General features: G+C 40.6%; 2 protein-coding genes across 2 annotated transcripts; one reads left to right on the top strand and one right to left on the bottom strand.

The window, feature by feature from the left end:
• Positions 1-1,363: 1,363 nt before the first annotated feature.
• On the bottom strand, positions 1,364-4,723 carry GCK72_012426 (uncharacterized protein; the record flags this gene model as incomplete). Its single annotated transcript, XM_053729104.1, has 5 exons — positions 1,364-1,423; positions 1,469-2,053; positions 2,748-3,349; positions 3,682-4,257; positions 4,306-4,723. The coding sequence occupies 5 exons, from the start codon at positions 4,721-4,723 to the stop codon at positions 1,364-1,366; spliced, it is 2,241 nt and encodes a 746-aa protein (XP_053583876.1).
• Positions 4,724-14,279: 9,556 nt separating this feature from the next.
• GCK72_012425 (uncharacterized protein) lies at positions 14,280-18,383 on the top strand (the record flags this gene model as incomplete). The annotated part of the gene is made up of 9 exons (XM_053729103.1): positions 14,280-14,321; positions 14,659-15,285; positions 15,334-15,543; positions 15,676-15,846; positions 16,469-17,111; positions 17,156-17,241; positions 17,326-17,655; positions 17,778-18,296; positions 18,348-18,383. The coding sequence occupies 9 exons, from the start codon at positions 14,280-14,282 to the stop codon at positions 18,381-18,383; spliced, it is 2,664 nt and encodes an 887-aa protein (XP_053583875.1).
• Positions 18,384-18,897: the final 514 nt, after the last annotated feature.

Here is an 18,897-nt window from a genome sequence, read left to right as displayed (position 1 = left end):
AACTAACTAACTAAAAAAACAAAGAAAAACATTTTGAGTTTTTAAACGATTGGCGACAATGCCGTATTTATTTGAACACGTGGAAGGTAAATGAATTGTTAATGTTATTGGATGGGCGACTACTTATTCATGTCAGTTGTACCGCAATACTGGAGAAAGCTTAATGTTTTATGGAGCCGTAGGACTAACTATTTTACTGAGGACGCGGTCCCCATGAAAATTCGGACGAAAGGTTTATTGTTAACTACTATCAGTTTCTGACTCGGTGTTTGTAGGATTGTGAATTTTTAAACACCGTCAAAGTTGGACCTCAATCATCCCTTCTGACAGAATTGTAGCGGTGTGTACAGAGTCAACAGAAAGATAGCTACTCCACCCTTTTATTCTAAAATCTCGACCATAATTACAACTTTCATATACTGACTGTCTATGCTCTTATCAAAACAAAAAAACCAAAAACTTTTCGGACCTGGCGGGAACGAACTCACTACCCCATGGGTGAGAGTCATCTGCGTAGACCGCTACACCAAATACGCGCGGCCGCGGCGCTCTCGAGAATGCAGTCAAGAAACACCGAGTCAGTAGTTTTGAGTTTTCAACCACCCTGTCGGGACACATCTTTTCTGAACGCTTTCTACTGTTGAAATCGACATCGTCTCCAGAAGACGTCAAATTTGATATTTTTGAAAAAAGAAAAGTTCGGGCATCATCTAAGGGAAATTTCCAATCTATCTATGTAGGTTTCATAAAAATCGGTCCACTACGGAGGGAGTTATGACATGCAACAAATAAACAGACACACGGATCTGTTGAATATTATTAGTAAAGATACGTGCTTTGTCACTTGTACAACGTAGTCTTACTTTCCCGAACTATTGTGTGAAGCCTCAAGTCATCTAATAATCAAAACCGCTCATCATAATATGCTAGACGTTAAAGAACCATTAGCACTTTTCATAAAAACTAAGAATATTTCATGATGTTCTGAAACAGTGGGCTGTAATTAAAAATTCTGAAAAAGAAAAGTGTAAATAATATTCATATTTCTATGGCGACCGCCTAATACTTTGACCTAGTAGTGATGTCACCCAAATTCCATCGAGTCAATTCTCCTCCGGTCCAAGTCCATCAAAGCCCGTCCAGGACTGTTTTTTCCTAATCCTTATGGAATACACGTCTCAACTTTCTGCGGACACTGCGATAAGACCATATCGTTTAGGGAACTTGCAAAATAAGCAAGTTGAAACAGCTGGACACAGTAACTTTTATAAAACATCAATACCAGTATAAATAAAAAATATAAAACTTTAAATTATTACACCCAGTCAGAACAGTTATTATAATGGAGAGGGGATTGGCACAGCTATCCATCGACCCACGGATTGAATTCCTCCTCACGAAGGTACTCGGGTTCATTGGGTATCTGAAAATATATTTTCGTTTAGTTTTAAGAAAATTTCTCCCGTACCTCCGGAACAAAGAGATGCTCTTTCTCAATCATCAGTTGTCTCTCCTTCGACTGGTCACACTTGCACGCCGGGAACAACGGAAGGACGAATGGCTTCAAGTACTTCACAAAATGTTTTGCTTTCACCTTGTTGCTCATTCTCGAGTAACTCTCAGCAGTCTTCGGATGCTGGAAGTTCAGCATGAGCTTCTCCTCTTCCGTGATCTCCAGTTTCATCCATTTCTTAACCTTCTCCTTCTCCAGAAGCTTCTCGAATTCCTCTCTTGTCAAATTCCTTCCCAGCCGTTGCTCCTCCATCTGCCCCCACTTCTCAATCAACTCCTTCTCCTCGTCCGTGAAGTAAACGTCTCTGGCGGGACGTTTCTCTCCAGTGAGCAGTTGATAAGTCTGACAGATCAGACACAACGGATTGCCTTCAATCGGTCGTTTGGTACAATTCGAGCATCCATATCGGGGCTCAAAGTCCATTGGTTTGCAGAGGGCTTCTTCGCATAGACACTTGGATTCATAAAACTTTGAAAACAAGCAGAGATTGAGAAACTTGAAGCTGTAGTCGTGGACTTCGGGGAGTTGGAAGTTGGGGAGCTGAAAAAATTAAATCAAATTTGGGGGCCGTTCATAGCAGGGCTGAGCGAGATTCCGCCTTTCGCCTAGAGAATATCCGTTTGAAATTTTGGTTCGTTTACTGGAATTTACTAATTTTTTCAAACATGTGAAGGTCCGAAGGCCCGAAAAAGCCCGGAAAGGCGCAAAGGCCAGAAAAAGCGCCAAAAGGATCGATGGCCCGGAAAAGCACGGGAAGACCCGGAAAAGCCCCAAATGGTTCGATGGCCCGGAAAGGCCCGAAGGCATGGAAAGACCCGGAAAAACCCGGAAAGACCCGAAAAGGGCCAAAAAAGCCTGATAGGCCCGAAAAGGCCCGGAAAGCCCGAAAAGGCCCGGAAAGGCCAGAAAAAGCCCCAAAAGGTTCTATGGCCCGAAAAAGTTCGGGAAGGCCCGGAAAAGCCCGGCTTCATAAATTAGCCTTTTTTTTCAAATTTTTTATCAATTTTTCATCGAAAATTGTTGATTTTTCAGAATTTCTTCTAATTCTGAACGATGGTCGAAAATTTGACTTTTTCGCAAAAAATTTTTGCGAAAAATTCGGAAAAAAAAACAGAATTTAGCACTAAAATACTCATTTTTAGGAGCTTTTTTGCACTTTCTTTTTGAGAATTTTCCGTTCCGCGTTCCTCCTTCTGCTCAACCCCGATTCCTAGCTCCCAAATATAATACTTACCGCTAACTTCCGGAGCCTTCTCATCGACACCGTCTCCTTGAGTCCATGCGTCACCAGTCGTGCCGCCTGTGCCATACACGGATGCTTCATCAAATTAGGACGTTTCTCCAGACACCTATCAATAGTTTCCAAGCTTGCCGCAAAATCATAGTCATTCTCCATCAGGTGCTGAAGAGCGTCTTCGAATAGAATCCGCCCTTTGAACTGACGCCAGATGGCTTTCCAGTAGACAACTCGAGTCTGCTCGATGAATAGATCCTCCATTTCTGGAGGTTCCACGTCAAAGATTCTTGGAGACCAAATCTTCTCCTCGCACTCCTTGTCGTAGTGAACACTTGGAGGTTCATGATCTTCTAAGAGTGGTTGCATAACGGTTTGGTAATCCGCGCCTTCTCGAATTTTCTTGTTCGCATAAATGCTCTCTTTTGCCTCTGGTTGGCTTGGAGAAATCTTTGATATTTGCGAGCGTAGAATTCTCTGAGGAGTACTGTCAGATGAGTCGGCGCCTTGATTCTCCTTGTTTTCAGATTCAGATTGCTCAGCTGGTTTCAGTTCGGAGATTGCTGACGCATTTGGTAAGTCATGGACTTCGACTAACACATCTGGAAAATAATATATTGAAGATGAATCTGTATTTGCATTCTTGAAAACCGCGACGGGCGCGTAACTCCCTCAAAACGCAATCTTATGAGCTGAAAAATAAACCAAAATGTAAATCTCAGCGAGTTCTAGGTCCGCGGCAGGCTAGAAAAGCTTTTTTGGTAATTTTAACGTTTTTGACACGTTTTCCTGGACCGCGGAACGTTAACGGATAGCTATCTGATCCGTAGTCACGGCGGATGTAGAATTTGCCGATATCTATATTTTGGTATATTTTTCAGCTCATAATATTGCGTTTTAAGGGAGTTACGGGCCGGCCCGTTTCGGATCTCACCTCTGTCTGGCTCATCATCTGTCCTCGCGAATACGTCTGGAGTTGGTGTAGCTAGTTCATCGTCCTGACGTCCATGTTCTGAGGAAGTTTCAGATAGTGCTGGTTCCGACTCATCTGCCGGCTTAGACCCATCTGTGGATAGTGTTGTAGGCTCGGCTTGCTGTGCTCCAGTCTCCGGTGATTGCGAGGATGGTAAGATTGGGCGATCCTCAGATTCTGATTCCTCAACGGTTCCTGGCTCTTGCTCCAACACGACCTCCAGCACTTCTGATGGATTTTCCGCTGCTTGTTGTACTGGCATAGCTTGAGCCTCATCTTGAGTGTCCTCATGGCTAGACTCCGAATGCTCAACGAGCTGTGGCATTGGTTCGGGCTCAGGCACTTCCTTTGGGATCAACATAGCCTCCACTACATCGTTCTTTTCATCCTCAATTACTGCGGCTACCAGCACTAACCCAGATTGAGCCGTCTCAGAATTTAACGCCAATGGTGTTGTGGGATGACTTGTTTCAGGATTTTCAGCGGGCTCTTGCTTTGGCTCCACAGCCTCGTGAGAATTGGCTCCAACTTGCAAGTCTGGAAAACACCCGTAAAAAACTTTCTACGCTTCACAATGTCGCTTACCTTCATGTGACTTGTCACCCACTCTCGAATAGGTAATTGTCTGAACATGTACCACATCGTCCGAATCTGACTCCAAGCCAGCATCAGAGTCCGAATCCAAAATGATCACGTCATCTGAATCCGAGTCGGCTTGATCCGTGTCGGAATCAAGGCAAATCACTTCATCCGTGCTTTGTCGCGCTTTTTTTGCTACGGGCTCCACTTCCTCTCCATCAGAATCCAACGTGATACACACAGGTGGTCCTGGGGGTCTTGTAGGAGCATGAAATCTTTGAAAAACGAGTTCATTTGGTCTTGCACTGGCGGCATTTAGAATCGATATGTCGTATCCAGGTCTCGGTGGAGCGGTGTTCATTGGAACGGCTCGTCGGAGTCCCTGACGAAAATGCGGCATTGCAGGGGGACGGTTCGGTTGCATTGGCGAAACTGAAAAAAATTTATTGATTGAGGCTTAGGGTGACAAGGGAAGACGTAGAGGAGAAAAGTAAAATTTATGGTCACAAGAGAAGAAATGTATCGAGAGAAGCGCCAAGCGTAGTCTTGGCGCGTTTCTCATAAGGGTGCTATCAGGCGTCAAAATTGAATTTCGGTACATTTTTTCAAAGAAATCACGGTGCAGTACATGAAAAATGGGAATAAGTAATAATTAACTTCGCGAAACAGTAATATTAGTACTGCAACGAAAAGGGTAACGGAGTCGCTGAAATATTAGCACGGCACGCTTTTTACAAGTGCGCTCTACCGAAACCGAAGAAAATGGTGAGCGAAATTGAGAGACACAGAGAAAAAGGCATTTTTCAAGGGTATTTCGGTGGAGCGCAGTTGTAAGAACTGTGTCGGCCTAATAAGAGAGATGGCGAGAAAACGCGCTCTACTGGACGTCAATAATAAGGGGGGGAGGGGTCTTGAGAGATGATGAGTGTTCATCACGTAAAGCAGATTTTTGGCAAAAAGAAAACGAAATTACTGGTCCCCAACGTTTATATTTCAAACGCAGATCCAAAAATTACCAAAGTTGTCAAGGCCCTGATCGGCCCAATATTTAGGCGCCAAAATTCAAAATCGAAAAATTCTTTTTTCTAATTTTTCCGTTTTTTTTTGCCGGATTTTTGCGCACAATCTAGAGCTGTATAAAAATTTGGAAGTTATTCTAACTAGTACTGAACCATTTTTCATTAAAAAAAATTTGATTTGAAACGTTCAAAAATCGGTAAATTTTTTGAGGTCGGACAGGGTCTTGAAAAATTTGTCGAGACTAGGGCGTTGCCGGCTTTGAAAACGTATATATTAATAGAGAAAAAATGGAAAAAAAATCCGGACCATGGCACTTTTATCGCATAAACGACAAGGACACCAAAAAATCAATAACTGCGCAATACACTTTTTCTGCTTCGAACCAATTTGAAGTGTTTCTAAAAATCTTTTCAACCGCTTTTCATTACGGAATTATTATAAAATCACCGACAGTAAAAAGTGTATAAACAGCAACAGAAAAAAGGAGAAAATGCGCGTTTAGCGAAAAAATAGGAAAAAAGGTCATTGGGGAGATCGAGAGAATGAGAGAGAGTGTGAGGGACACCCTGTGCGTCGATGAGCGTTGGTGTGTGTGTGTGGACACGCAACACACAAATACTTGCCAGATGGTGTTAAAGGCGCATCTAATTTATTGGATATTTCGCGGAATGGTCTCGTAGTTGAAAAGATCAAATTTCGTATTTTCGAGTTTTGCAGGTCTGAAAAAACTGCAAATCATGTTTTCCGTTTCGAGACAATTTTGTTCTGACTTTTAGGGCGCGGACCCCAAGTCAGATGAGTTTGGCAAGAACAGGAAAGAGAGAGAGAGAAATTATGAACAACTTTATTAGACTTACAGTACCGCCCAAAAGGTTATTTATCAACTTTGACTGTTTTCAGTTGAAAATGGCCAACTTTGAGTGTGTGTCATGATAATACTAATTCTCCCACAAAGAAAATTTTGTATAAACCATACAGAACAAAGATAGATCTTCATTTTTGTAGTCGACAACTTTTTTGTACGAGCACTCCCTAGAGAGTTATGGTCATTTTAAGACGACAACTCAAAAATCACGCCATTCTGCACTGAAATTGGTCGATTTGAGGGAGAAATTACTTTGTTGATACGTAACTTGCCAGAGAGTCATCGTACAAAAAAGTTGTCAACTACAAAAATAAAGATCTATCTTTGTTCTGTATGATTTATACAAAATTTTCTTTGTGGGAGAATCTGTATTATCATGACACACTCTCAAAATTGGCCATTTTCAACTGAAAACAGCCAAAGTCCTTTTGGGCGGTACTGTAACTAACCAAAAGGGTTTATCCTTTTATCCTTCAACGATTCCGTCTTCTTGTCCATAGACGACATCGACAGGGAGGACATCTCAGACGGCGGGTTGGCAGGGAAGTGGTAACAGCTTCTTGAAGCAAAAGTGAAGTTTCGCGTTGATTCCATTTCCTTATATGCAGAATGATGTGGGGCAGATTGTTATCGAAAGGTCAGATCGTCATAGGCCAAGGTCACGTTCATTCGGTAGACTGATGGTAGTTGGAGTTGACCGGAAGAGAGGTTGGAAGGTTACGTAGAATTGGCTAATGAATTGTTCGTCAAAAGTTTTAGTCTAGTGGAGACGACTGTTATTTGTAAGAGCCCGTGTGACTTTTGTGATTTAGCTAGGTCGTGAATTAAAACCTATTGATTCCGCGACACATTTCGAACAAATTATTAGCACGGTGCGCTTCTTACAACCGCGCTCTACCGAAACCGAGAAAAATTGTGTGCCAAATTGAGAGACTCAGAGAAAGTGAGAGGGCATTTCGGTGGAGCGCAGTTGTAAGAACTGTGCCGAGCTAATAGATGCGCCCTTAACATGGATGCGAGGTATTTGCTGATGCATCTTCACACTGACACTGACTATTAGTCAGACAAAAGGTAGCATGCCAAGCTCGATCGCTAAAACGGTGGTCTACAATTTTTCAGTTCAATTTTTTTTTTGTCCGTATCAATCTCAACAGTTTGCTGAGAAGTTCATAGGCTCGTCAAAACAGAGAAAAAGTATAATACCCACCCGTTTTGAATGTCTTGTTCCTTCCAAGAGAATTATTTCACTTTGGTTTTTTTTCATAAAAAAAAATTTAAAGTGACAAAACGAAATTGGAAGAGCAACAATTTATATTCCTTTTAAAATTATGAGATTTCTGAAACTGCATTTTTGGGTTTGATGACTGCTTATTACGATTTATTCTTAAAAAGGTTAAATGTAGCTAAAATCTTACTACTAACGCAAACGAATTGAGAATCTATTCATAAGCTAACTGTAACAGAAACTTTATATAATTTTAAGAAAAGTAGAAATTCTTCGGACAGAAACGTTTTCAGTTCAAAACTATCAGCATAAATTTGATATTACGATCGATGGAACGTCAAAAGTTTGATAATTTGTGGTTTATCAAATCATCAAAACAGTGATTATTTCAATATCAAAACTAATATCAGGAAAAAAAAGTTTCAAGTAGACAAGAAATAGGGTTAATTGTTCGAAAAATTGATGCAACTGAACATCCAATTGGAAAAAAACTATGAGCATCTAAATGTTCGACTTCCCTACTTAATTTTGTCATCTGTTTTGTTTTACACTGATATTCTTACAAGCAAAAACAATTACTTCAATCAATACATAGCCGTTATTTCCATCAGATAACTTTCTTCTGAAACGCAAAAAGCAGGCGGGATTTTAGTAGAATTTAGAGCCCAAGTGCTAACAGTTTGTATTTCAACAAAAGATTTACTCAAATTAAAAGCACCCGGTGTATCGTAATGTAAACTAGCAAACCATGAAACCGTCAATATTTTTATTTGCCGTAATCCATTATTCTGTGTCTTCCCTCTCACTTCTCATCGTTCTCTTTCTCCCATTTTCATCGTGTATTGTCTTCAAAAGTTCACCCCAAAGATTTCAAAAATTTCATTAGGCTAGCTTACAAAATTTCAACAAATTCACGTGTTCACACAGCAAAAACTAGAGTACTCCACAGATGTATGTAACAATTTCTGACAACCTTTTTTGATTTATCAAAACCGTTTGAAACAGTGAACAGGTTCAAACCAACGCAGATTCAATTTAAACAACGTGATCTTGGCTCAGTGCCAAGAGGTGTGTTGGTCGTTCTAAGAAAATTTATGTACATGTGTACACACACACATATTTTCTGGTAGACGAAAAAGAGACACTGTCCTCCCGTCCTGATCCTTCACACAGTCGTCTTTCCGGCCTCTCACCTCAAATTTTGAAAATGTTTTGATTTTTTGTCATTTTCTATGAAACCAGGATTTTTTGCATTCATAAACATGAAAATACGACTAAACTAGATACTGGCACTGTAAGAGTCGAGAAGTGATGATGCTGAAACAGAAGTGATATACCGGAGTCACGAAAAGAAGAATTCATTTGATTATTTGGCATCTTATTGAAAAAATGTTATAGGACAAATTATTTTGTTGAAACAGTGATAAAAAAATGCCATCCGCATTATTTTTTACAAGGAATATGTTTCAAGTGTGTGCTAAAGGGTCGCCTTGTTGTTGAGAAACTGTTGAACACTGGAAAGCAACTAAAAACAATTCGTTCACGTCTTCAAAACCGAAGAATAATCATATTCGAGGTGAATACACAATTGAACCATGAACAATATTGGGTCATTAAAACATCTTATATTCAACAAAAATCAGAAACATAAAAAATTGGGAAAGGGCAAAACGGTCGACCGATTGTTCTCATGAATTTCTGTCCCGGTTTTTTTGTGTCTCTTTCGTTCAATGCCTTCTCGACTAACCTCGTCTAGTTAACATACATCTGTAACCACAAATATTTGAAAGATAGAGTTTTTCAGGGTTTAAGCGGCATGAACTATTTTAATAAACATTTGTATTGCAGAGGAGTCTATTTTTGAATATACGGAAAACAGAAGGTGTTCCAGGGACATGAATGACGGAAGAAATTTCAGTGCATTTAGTCATAAAATAGTTTTTTTCAAAACACAAATTAACGCTTTGTTCGCTGTTTTTCTTCACAATATAGTCAGCTAGAAATATTGTTGACTATCAAAAACTAATTGTTCGCTTGTTTCCGTGAATTTCTGTTTTGAAAACACTTCTTCTTTCACTACCAAACCGTTACTGTGATCGGTACATGATGTGTTCTATTTATCGTAAAAAAGATATCGTAAAAGCAAATCTGTTTTTTAACAATAGATATGTAAAATATGTTATTTCATATCATTATCTCACAATCGTTGTTTAAGATTCTACTGTTTCTGTGAACGATGAATTGAGTTTCGGGTTTTCAATGCGACTTTCCACCTTTTTAACAACTTTACTATAAAAGATAGGAGTTAGAAATTAAAAACCATGATAAGGATGCCTGCTTTTCAGAAAACTGTTTTATGTACATTTTCGGAATCTGAGATCAATATCGGTTTATTCGGTACTAATGATTTACGATAAAAACCCACCAAAAATGAAAAAGAATATGAAGTACCAGTAAAATTTTTAATAATAAATCACTGTTTTTCTATAACAGTAAAGATCTAACAAAAATATAACAGTTATTCGCAAAACGATTTGATAGACAATTATTCAAAAAAATGTTGCAACTTTGATTTTTTCCCTGTTACAAAACCTAGACAGCATAAAATAGTTAAGTGGTTTCTGATCTTAGGTTCGGGTTTCCTTTGGTAAATAAATTGCTGTTAGTACATAGAATCTAACTGTATCAATGTAGTCTATCAAGACCGTATGTTAATAGTTTCAAGTTCAGAATAAAATCGAATATGTTTCAAAAAGAGTGTTTAGTATTCTAATGAACAGTATTCTAGTATTGCATTTCCTGAATCTAGTCCTTTCAAAATCGAAAAAAAGTATGTGACTCTCATCGTATAGGGACACATGATTATTCCGCTTTTTTCCTTTTAAATCATACAAAACAGTTAAGTTTTTAATATGTTACACTTTTTCGAGGTTTTATTGAAAAACAGTTATTTTTTCTCTTTGAATGATTTTAGAGTTTCTGTAATAAGTTTTACTGTTATCCTATCAGGTATTACGTTCAATGCTAGACTTCAAATTGCAGATGTCATTTTTTCGCGATGAAACAGTAATTCTCATTGCTTGTTACCACCAATTATGTTACCTATCTGTAAGTCTTGTAACCAAGGCTGTCGCACGGCCGGCCGCGGCCGGCCGAGGTAGGGCCGCGGCCTCGGCCGGCCGCGAGAAGAAAAAAGTGAAAAAGCCGCGGCCGGCCGAGGCCGAGGCCGCGGCTTTTTTTTCAATGTTGCAAAACATGGTCGTTTTTGAAAAAATTTGTTGGCTTTTTTGTTTTCCGGTACTAATCTAACAACCAGGGTTCGACCCCCACTATTGGCAAAACTTTTTTGTTTTTTGTTTTTAACATTTTGGTACGAGTCTGACAACCAGGGTTCGACCCCCACTACTGGCAAAACTTTTTTGTTTTTTGTTTTTTGTTTTTGACATTTTGGTACGAATCTGACAACCAGGGTTCGACCCCCACTCGTGGCAAAACTTTTTTGTTTTTTGTTTTTGACATTTTGGTACGAATCTGACAACCAGGGTTCGACCCCCACTCGTGGCAAAACTTTTTTGTTTTCGATTTTTTGGTATTAATCTGACAGCTGGGGTTCGGTCCCCACTCGTGGCAAAACTTTTTGTTTTTTGTTTTTGGCTTTTTGGTACCAATTTTAGGTCCAAACGTGTTTGTAATCTTGGTGAGTATTGGTGAAAAAAAGTAATTGAAGAATGTCATGTATAAGTAGAAAACGAAAAATTCTGTATTGAAATTTGATGGATGCTGAAATAATGAAAAAATTTGTATTGAAGTGAAGCTTATTCCTAAAGCGAGACGCCTAGTCATTCGACTGTACAGTACGTGAAAAAACGTCTCCGAGGCTGTGTTCCTTCATTGGATACCTTTCATCAATTGAAAAATCTGAATAGCTGAGATTATATGAGTGTATGAAAACAAAAAAATGTCATAGACGAAATAATCAAACACTGGTTTTCAGATTATTACCAAAAAACAGAAAAAAAGTTTTGACACCAGTAGGGACAGAACTCTGGATATCAGATTGTCACCAAAAAAACAAAACAAAAAAACAAAAAAGTTTTACCACCAGTGGGGGTCGAACCCTGGATGTCAGATTGGTAACAGAAAAAAACCGAAGAAAAAACTTTTCAAAAACAACCAAGTTTTTCAACATTTAAAAATGCCGCGGCCGCGGCTTTTTCATTTTTTCTCTCTCGCGGCCGGCCGAGGCCGCGGCCCTACCTCGGCCGGCCGTGCGACAGCCTTGCACCGGAGGGGTTGGGGACCGATCCCCGGTTGTCAGATCGGTGCCAAAATGTAAAAAACAAAAAACAAAAAAGTTTTGCCAGTAGTGGGGGTCGAACCCTGGTTGTCAGATTGGTACCAAAATGTAAAAAACAAAAAACAAAAAAGTTTTGCCAGTAGTGGGGGTCGAACCCTGGTTGTCAGATTGGTACCAAAATGTAAAAAACAAAAAACAAAAAAGTTTTGCCAGTAGTGGGGGTCGAACCCTGGTTGTCAGATTTGTACCAAAAAGTGAAAAGTATATCAAGTCATGTTTTCAGTTGATATGCTAGAAAGCCGCGGCCGGCCGCGGCTTTTTGAGATTTTCAAGAAAAAAGCCGCGGCCGGCCGCGGCCCTTCACGGCCGGCCGCGGCCTCGGCCGGCCGCGATTTTCAACAGCCTTGCTTGTAACAGAAAAGAAGTCATCACTGATAAGCAACCTTCTGTGGGCGGTAAGTAAACGTGCTGGTCGTCTCATGGAAAATTGAATTGATGGTGAATTAAAGTTTTTGTTTTATGATGGAGAAGAACTAAATAACTGCTATGTATTGGATTATTGTTTTATGGGGTTTACGAAACTGATTTCTTTTTGGTTACGGTTATTTTTTTTTAAAGTCACAGTTTCAGTTTCTACATTTCAAAAATGACAATATCACGGAGTACTCTGTCTATCATTTTCATCTCGTATTGCCTTTGAAAGTCAACCCCGACGTTTTCAATTATTTCATTCGGTTAGCTTACAAAATTTAAGTTCATTTCCGCTTTCTTCAACAAAAATTAGTTTTTCTTCAGTAGCTACGAAAGTATTTTCTGACAACTTGCTTTGGTTCATGATAACCGTTTGAAACAGTAAATAGGTTCAGAACATTAAACCAGGAGAATTCCCCAAACACGATCTTGGCAAAGTGCCAAGAGGTGTGTTGGTCGTCCTAGTAAGAAAATTTATGTATATGTGTACACTGTCTGGTAAAAGACAGATTGAGAGAGGGAGAGAGAGGGAGAGAGAGAGGGTCCAAGAGAAAGAGACAGAGAACGGTGTCCTTCCCCTTATGCTCCTTCACACTGTCTTCTTACCGACCTCTCACCTAAAATCGATTAGCTGAGTCTTTTTTTTTTAAATTTCTTATCTGGTTTGCCTCCTGCGTAGTTCTAAAGTTATCAGGATTTTTCTGAAATTGCGCATAAATTTTTCTACTGTATCGCTGAAGTTTTGAAAAAACCAATAATTTAGTAATTTTAATGGACGATTGATGTATTCAAAACATTATATTTTTGCGATGCGGACTTTCTCAATTTACCGCATAATTTTTCCGCCAAAACTGAATTCCATTTTTGATTCAACTTTTTGGCTTAACGAATGACATTTTCCTGTCTTTTCGTATAAAAAAGCTTTAAAAAATCACTATTTTTCTGCAAAATCCAGCTCAAAATGATCTGAAAAAAGGCGCGACAAAATAGTGCCGCACTGTTGCCAAAGTGGGAGGAGGTTAAGAAGAGTCCTCACAAAGATGCATACTTGTCAAGGCCCCTGCTTGAAAGCCCGGCTTGAAAAAAAAGAACCAATTTTTTTCATTTTTTCAATATTTTATCGAAAATGTTAATAATTTTGATGATTTTCCGAAATTCTTCTAATTCCATACTTGCAAACCGGGCCGAAACGGGCCGACACGGGCCGGGGCGTAACTCGCTTCAAACTCAATATTATGAGCTCAAAAATATACCAAAATGTAGATCTCGACGAGTTCTATGTCACTGATATGATACGGGCCGGATGGCTATTTGTTATTGTGCCGCGGGCCGGGAAAAAGTGCCAAAAAACGCGAAAATGGCCAAAAAAGCCATTCTAGCCCGGCCCGCGGCACATTACCGAATAGCCATCCGGCCCGCAATGGGTCACGAAGATAGAACTCGTCGAGATCTACATTTTGGTATATTTTTGAGCTCATTATATTGAGTTTGAAGCGAGTTACGCGCCGGCCCGTGTCGGCCCGTTTCGGCCCGGTTTGAAAGTATGTCTAATTCTGAGTCACAGTCAGAAATTTGACTTTTTCGCAAAAAAATATCGAAAAATTTTGAATTTTGGCACCAATTATCCGAGCCTTAATTTCGCTGACAAAACCCAGCCTTAACAAGTATGCGCAGATTTTTCGGAATCATTATAACCTTTTTTGATTAGTCGCCGAAACCTTGATCTTATGCGGAACCCCTCTTTCACCATCTTGGCACGATGCCAACCTTCGTGTGTGTTTTAAAAAGTCACTGCCCCTTCATGAGGGGTGCACCGCGCTGGGCGCAAAACCCCTCTCACATAAAACTGTTTGACAGACTGGTGGTGCCTTGGACGTTTAGACAGTGTGTGATGTAATAGAGACGGTTAGAGAAAAAGGGGGTATGGGTGTCCGTCTCTCCCGCCAACCCGATTCTTATCTGACAATTAGTTTCTCTTCTTTTTTTGAATGTATGTTCTGCCGTCTATTTCTCTCCTACGGTTTTTTCTTTCTAATTGATCTCTTTTTTTCAGAACTTACGTGTTTCCACGAACTCATTGAGAAAGGATGTCGCAAAACAAGATGCAGTACTTCTCGAAAAGCGGAAAATTGAGAATTCGCACGGTAAGTTGTTGTAATTTCTCACTCAAATCGACCCATTTCAGTGCAAAATCGTGCGATTTTTGAGCTGTCCTCTTTAAATGACTATAACTCTCTAGAGAGTGTCCGTACAAAAAAGTTGTCAACTACAAAAATGAAGCTCTACTTTTGATCAATACGATACATTAAATATAAACTTGATGGTACGATCAGTATTACCATGACACACTCTCAAAGTTGGACCTTTTCAACTGAAAAGCTAAAACTTAATATACTTTTGAGAGGTACTGGAGGTCACGTCCTTTTACTCCAAACTGACTCCATGATATTAAGTCTCCATTCAATCATTTCCCAATTTCAGATCCCAAACAGTAATGAGAAGAGAATCTTATCCACGGTGCTCAACGATGCTGTCAACGAATATACCCCCGTTGTGAAAGGATTCCTCCACGCCAAACTCGTCGGCGAGCGACCAGATGGAGTTCGAGAAAAAGTTTTCGCTTTCCGCAAGAAGCAGAAAGCAAGACTTATTGATGAGACGGAAAAGAAAAGCGGAGTCGTCGTAAGGGAGGATATCGGCACCGGAGGATGGATCCTTGAGATGACGGGAAGGATATATCTGGAATCAGAATCCAAGGAGAGAGCAGAAATGGAAGGCGAAAATTGTCACCACCTCTATGATGGCATCAAATTGGGAGGTGACAAGGAGCAGATCTGCATGTCGGTCTGGAGGACGGAGACCGTCGGAAAGTATATCCGTCGGTCCTGCCAGCCGACATGCGAGCTCCGTCACCTCTTCGGCTCCGAGCTTCATTTGATTGTTGTAGCTCGGAAGCCAATGAAGAGAGGGGACGAGGTGACGCTAGCACTGGAATCAGACTGCCAGGATTTCAAGGAGCAATTGAAATGTATTCATCACAGATGGAACCCGGAAGACTGCCCATTGGAGAAGCAGAGATTATTGAAAAAGGCGCAGAAAGAGAGTCCGGTGAGAATTAAACAATTTTTTTGTTGTTATTAATGATTTTCCTTCTAGACTGCTTACACAACTGTCGTCACCTTAACGGATTCGGGAGATGAGATCGAAAACATCGAGCCGATCGCCCCTAGGTTGGCTGGATTTGCAGGACCGTCGTCATTCGATGCTTCTTCTCGTCCATCTATGGCATGGGCGGCTCCACCATCTGGAGCGGTTCTCCGAGGACTTCAGAACCAAGGACCTTCTAATCGTCGTGAAAATGAGGAAGTGAGTACATATTTGCTGTTTTAAAAATTTTAGTGAAAAAGTCCAAAAATTTAAATTCCGGTCGCAATTTTTACGGCATGGAATTTTGGAAGTCTGGTTTCTAGGGGCCGTAGAAAATTAAAAAAATTTCAGAATCTTCCCGTCGCTCAAATACCAACGACTTCTCCAAAACTTGTCGATCCTCCAATAATTTGCATCCATCCTCTCCCCCTCCGTGATCCAGTTGCCACGTCTCCACCAGCGCCACGTCTGAATTTTCCTCTGACAGTCTTCAACTTCAACCCATTGCCATCCACATCTGCAGTGAGTTTTTTTTTTGAATGATGAAAAAATCAATAAAAATTAGGAAACCAGAAAATCAAAGTTGAACTCATAGCACCTGCTTTTGAGATATCTTAGAAACAGCAGTTTTTAGTTGAAAATGACCAACCTTTGTGAGGATTTTCGAAAAAAAAGTTCTCGGGCTGAAATGCGAGTGCGAAAATTTTGCAAGCATTCTGCAGAAGTCGTTGAAAACATCGATTAAAACACGAGTTTATCTTAAAACTCAATGTTGCTCGTTTAAAAATCAGCTAGAATTTCATTCTTACAGTTTAAGCTCCGCCTACAACTCTCTGCCGCACTTGCGATTCATCACGCGAATTTTTTTTTTGCAAATTCCTTGTCGGAACTTTATTTTTTACAGTAGAGTTACATTTTTGTAGTTTACCACCTTTTTGTACGGGTTCATCTTAAGAAGTTAATGATGTGACTCTTCAGACAGGCTTTGTACAAAAAAGTTGGCAACTAGAAACAGTAAGATTTGCTCTTGATCCCACCACTTTTTAAATTCTTGACATTGTGAGATAATCACTATAACATTCCTAATGCCATGAAAATAAAATTTTTTCAAATAATGGAAAACTGAAACCGTGTTTTTTTCCAGAATCGCTTACCACCTCCAAAACTCCACAATGAGTACTCGGAGGAAGCACAAAACATCCTCCGTCCCCGCTTCACCATCCCATCAGCCCATCATCAGGAGATCATCTCGAATATCAAAAACAATCCGAGAGTCACTAAACAACCCTTTTCATGTAACCTCTTATTGAAAGAGGATGTTGGGAAGGATGAGTTGCTGTTCGAGATGACTGGTTATTTCAAGAAACGGAGTGAAGAGAACGCCGAAAGGAGTAAACGACATCATATCGTAATTGATGGAATGCCTCTCAGTCTGGAGACGCGGGAACAGGACACCCTCGCAAAAAATATGAAGAGATCGTGCCAACCAAATTGCCGTCTCACATTTTTCTGCGGTGAAGAGCTCCACATCTTTGTCACCAGCAATGAGGCTATCACAAAGAATAGTATGGTCACTCTCCCTGTGGAGCCGGACTTCTGGGAGTCGGATGAGAAATTCTGCCCCGAACATGTGTTCCAGAAGAAGAAGTGTTCCGTCGAGGATCAATGGATGCAGAGGATGACGTCAGTAGCACCAGTCCCGGAGACGCCACTGGAAAAGGCTCCACTTGATAAGCCGGAATCTGAAAATGACGATCAAGCAGAGATCGATGAACCGGCTGAAAATGGTATTGTCCAAAAATTTGTACAAAAATTTAAATAATTCTTTCAGACGGTGCTCCAGTCGTGGATGCTCCAAGAGAAGCCAGATCGCCGAGAGCCGTGAATGATGTCGCTTCATCATCTACTGGTTCAAATGTAAGCTTTTTTCTTCAAAATTTTGTTTTCGAAAGTCTTGAAATTTCCACGCCGTAGCTTACTATTACTCATTTCTCTTTTGAGAATGGCAATCCAGAGCCAGCACCTGAACCGATGGAAGCTCCAGAGCCAATTGATGCTCCAGAAGCAGCAGCTCAAGAACCAGAGGAGGCGGCAGCTCCAGTAGCTGCTGTTCCAGCCACCGCCAGTCCTGCAACACTTGCTCCACCAACTAGAAGACGCCTTCAATCTGCTTCAAATGGTCAACCAACTATGAGAATCGGATCAGCAGCTCTCGATCTCACCGAGCCAGAGCAGCTTGCTGTTCCAGTGAATGTTGCACCTGCTCCGTCGACCAGAACGCACCATCGAGCTTCCAAGAGGACCACAGCAGCCACAGTAGCTAGAGTCCAGGTAAGTATTTATGCATTTGTACCTCAACCACACGGACTATCCGTGATGACCCTTGAGGTTGACATCTATCATGTTGTTAAAACAGAAAATTTTAATAATAATTAACCCATCCCTATTTTCAGAACACACGATCTGGAAACTCTTCTGCTGTCACGTCGCGAAGAACCGATTGTCGCAGTGATAGAGATGCTAGACGTGTAGCAGCTCCACTAGCCGGAAGGAAGAATAGAAGAGCCCAACGTCTGGAACAAGCAGCGTATGCACGTAGTTGCAAACGAGAGAATAATGATGCTGGAGCAGCCGCCAATGTGGATCCAGCTCCTGCGCCTCCAGCAGCTCCTACGGCTCCAGCAGTCGTCGATTCCTCGACCACTCGACGGAGACGTGCGAGTCAAGCGTTGTCCCCGGTGGCTCCAGTTTTGACGCGTCGCCGTGCGGCATCTCCTTTGGCTCCGGCAACTCCTCGCCCTGCTCGTCCAGCTGTTCCCCGTCGTTCGGCTCCAGGTCCATCCGCTCCTCCTGCAGTCCCTGCTCCAGTTGCTGCTTCAAGAGCAAGAGAAGTCTCTGTGGCCCGACAGGAGCTAATTGCACTCATCGGACAATCAATGCATCCCACTCGAGCAGCGGTCAAACAGCTAAGGGTAAATTCTTTCTTTTTTGGGTCAAACTAGTATTAAAATCCAATTTTTCAGGACAAAAATTCAAATCAAGGTCATGGGAAGAAATAATTGTTTTTTTAAAATTTAAATATTTTATTGAATCCTTGTTCCGATGTTTAGCTTTAATTATTTCTTTGTTTTCTCAACGTTTTTTCTAAATAAATAAGTTGCGTTGTAAAAAATATCTTTTGGTTTTTCAGCAATCGAATTTTTTTTATATATCACCGGTTTCAGTCAGCTACTATAAGAACACATTTTTCTACAGAGTTGATAAATTCGACAGAGTTGATAAAATAAAAAAAACCTCCATTTTTTTCTGAAATCATAAATGAGACCGTCAGCTCATCTACGCATATTAGGTGTATTTAATATATTCCACTCGGGCTCCTCGTTGCCCTTCTTTTCGCTGCTCTTCTCTTCTAGAATCCGCTTAACTGACATCATTATGTCCCTTGATCAAAATTTCCATTTTCTCGAAAACAAAAAATCCGTGACCTTTCATGCCCACATTCCAAAAAGAAGTTAGTATTATTATTACGCGATTATTTTTCACTTCATATAAAAAAAAATTATTTACCTGTTT

Source organism: Caenorhabditis remanei, chromosome IV (genome assembly GCF_010183535.1).
Source record: "Caenorhabditis remanei strain PX506 chromosome IV, whole genome shotgun sequence".
Lineage (NCBI taxonomy): Eukaryota > Metazoa > Nematoda > Chromadorea > Rhabditida > Rhabditidae > Caenorhabditis > Caenorhabditis remanei.
This window is presented reverse-complemented; position numbering and strand designations above follow the sequence as displayed.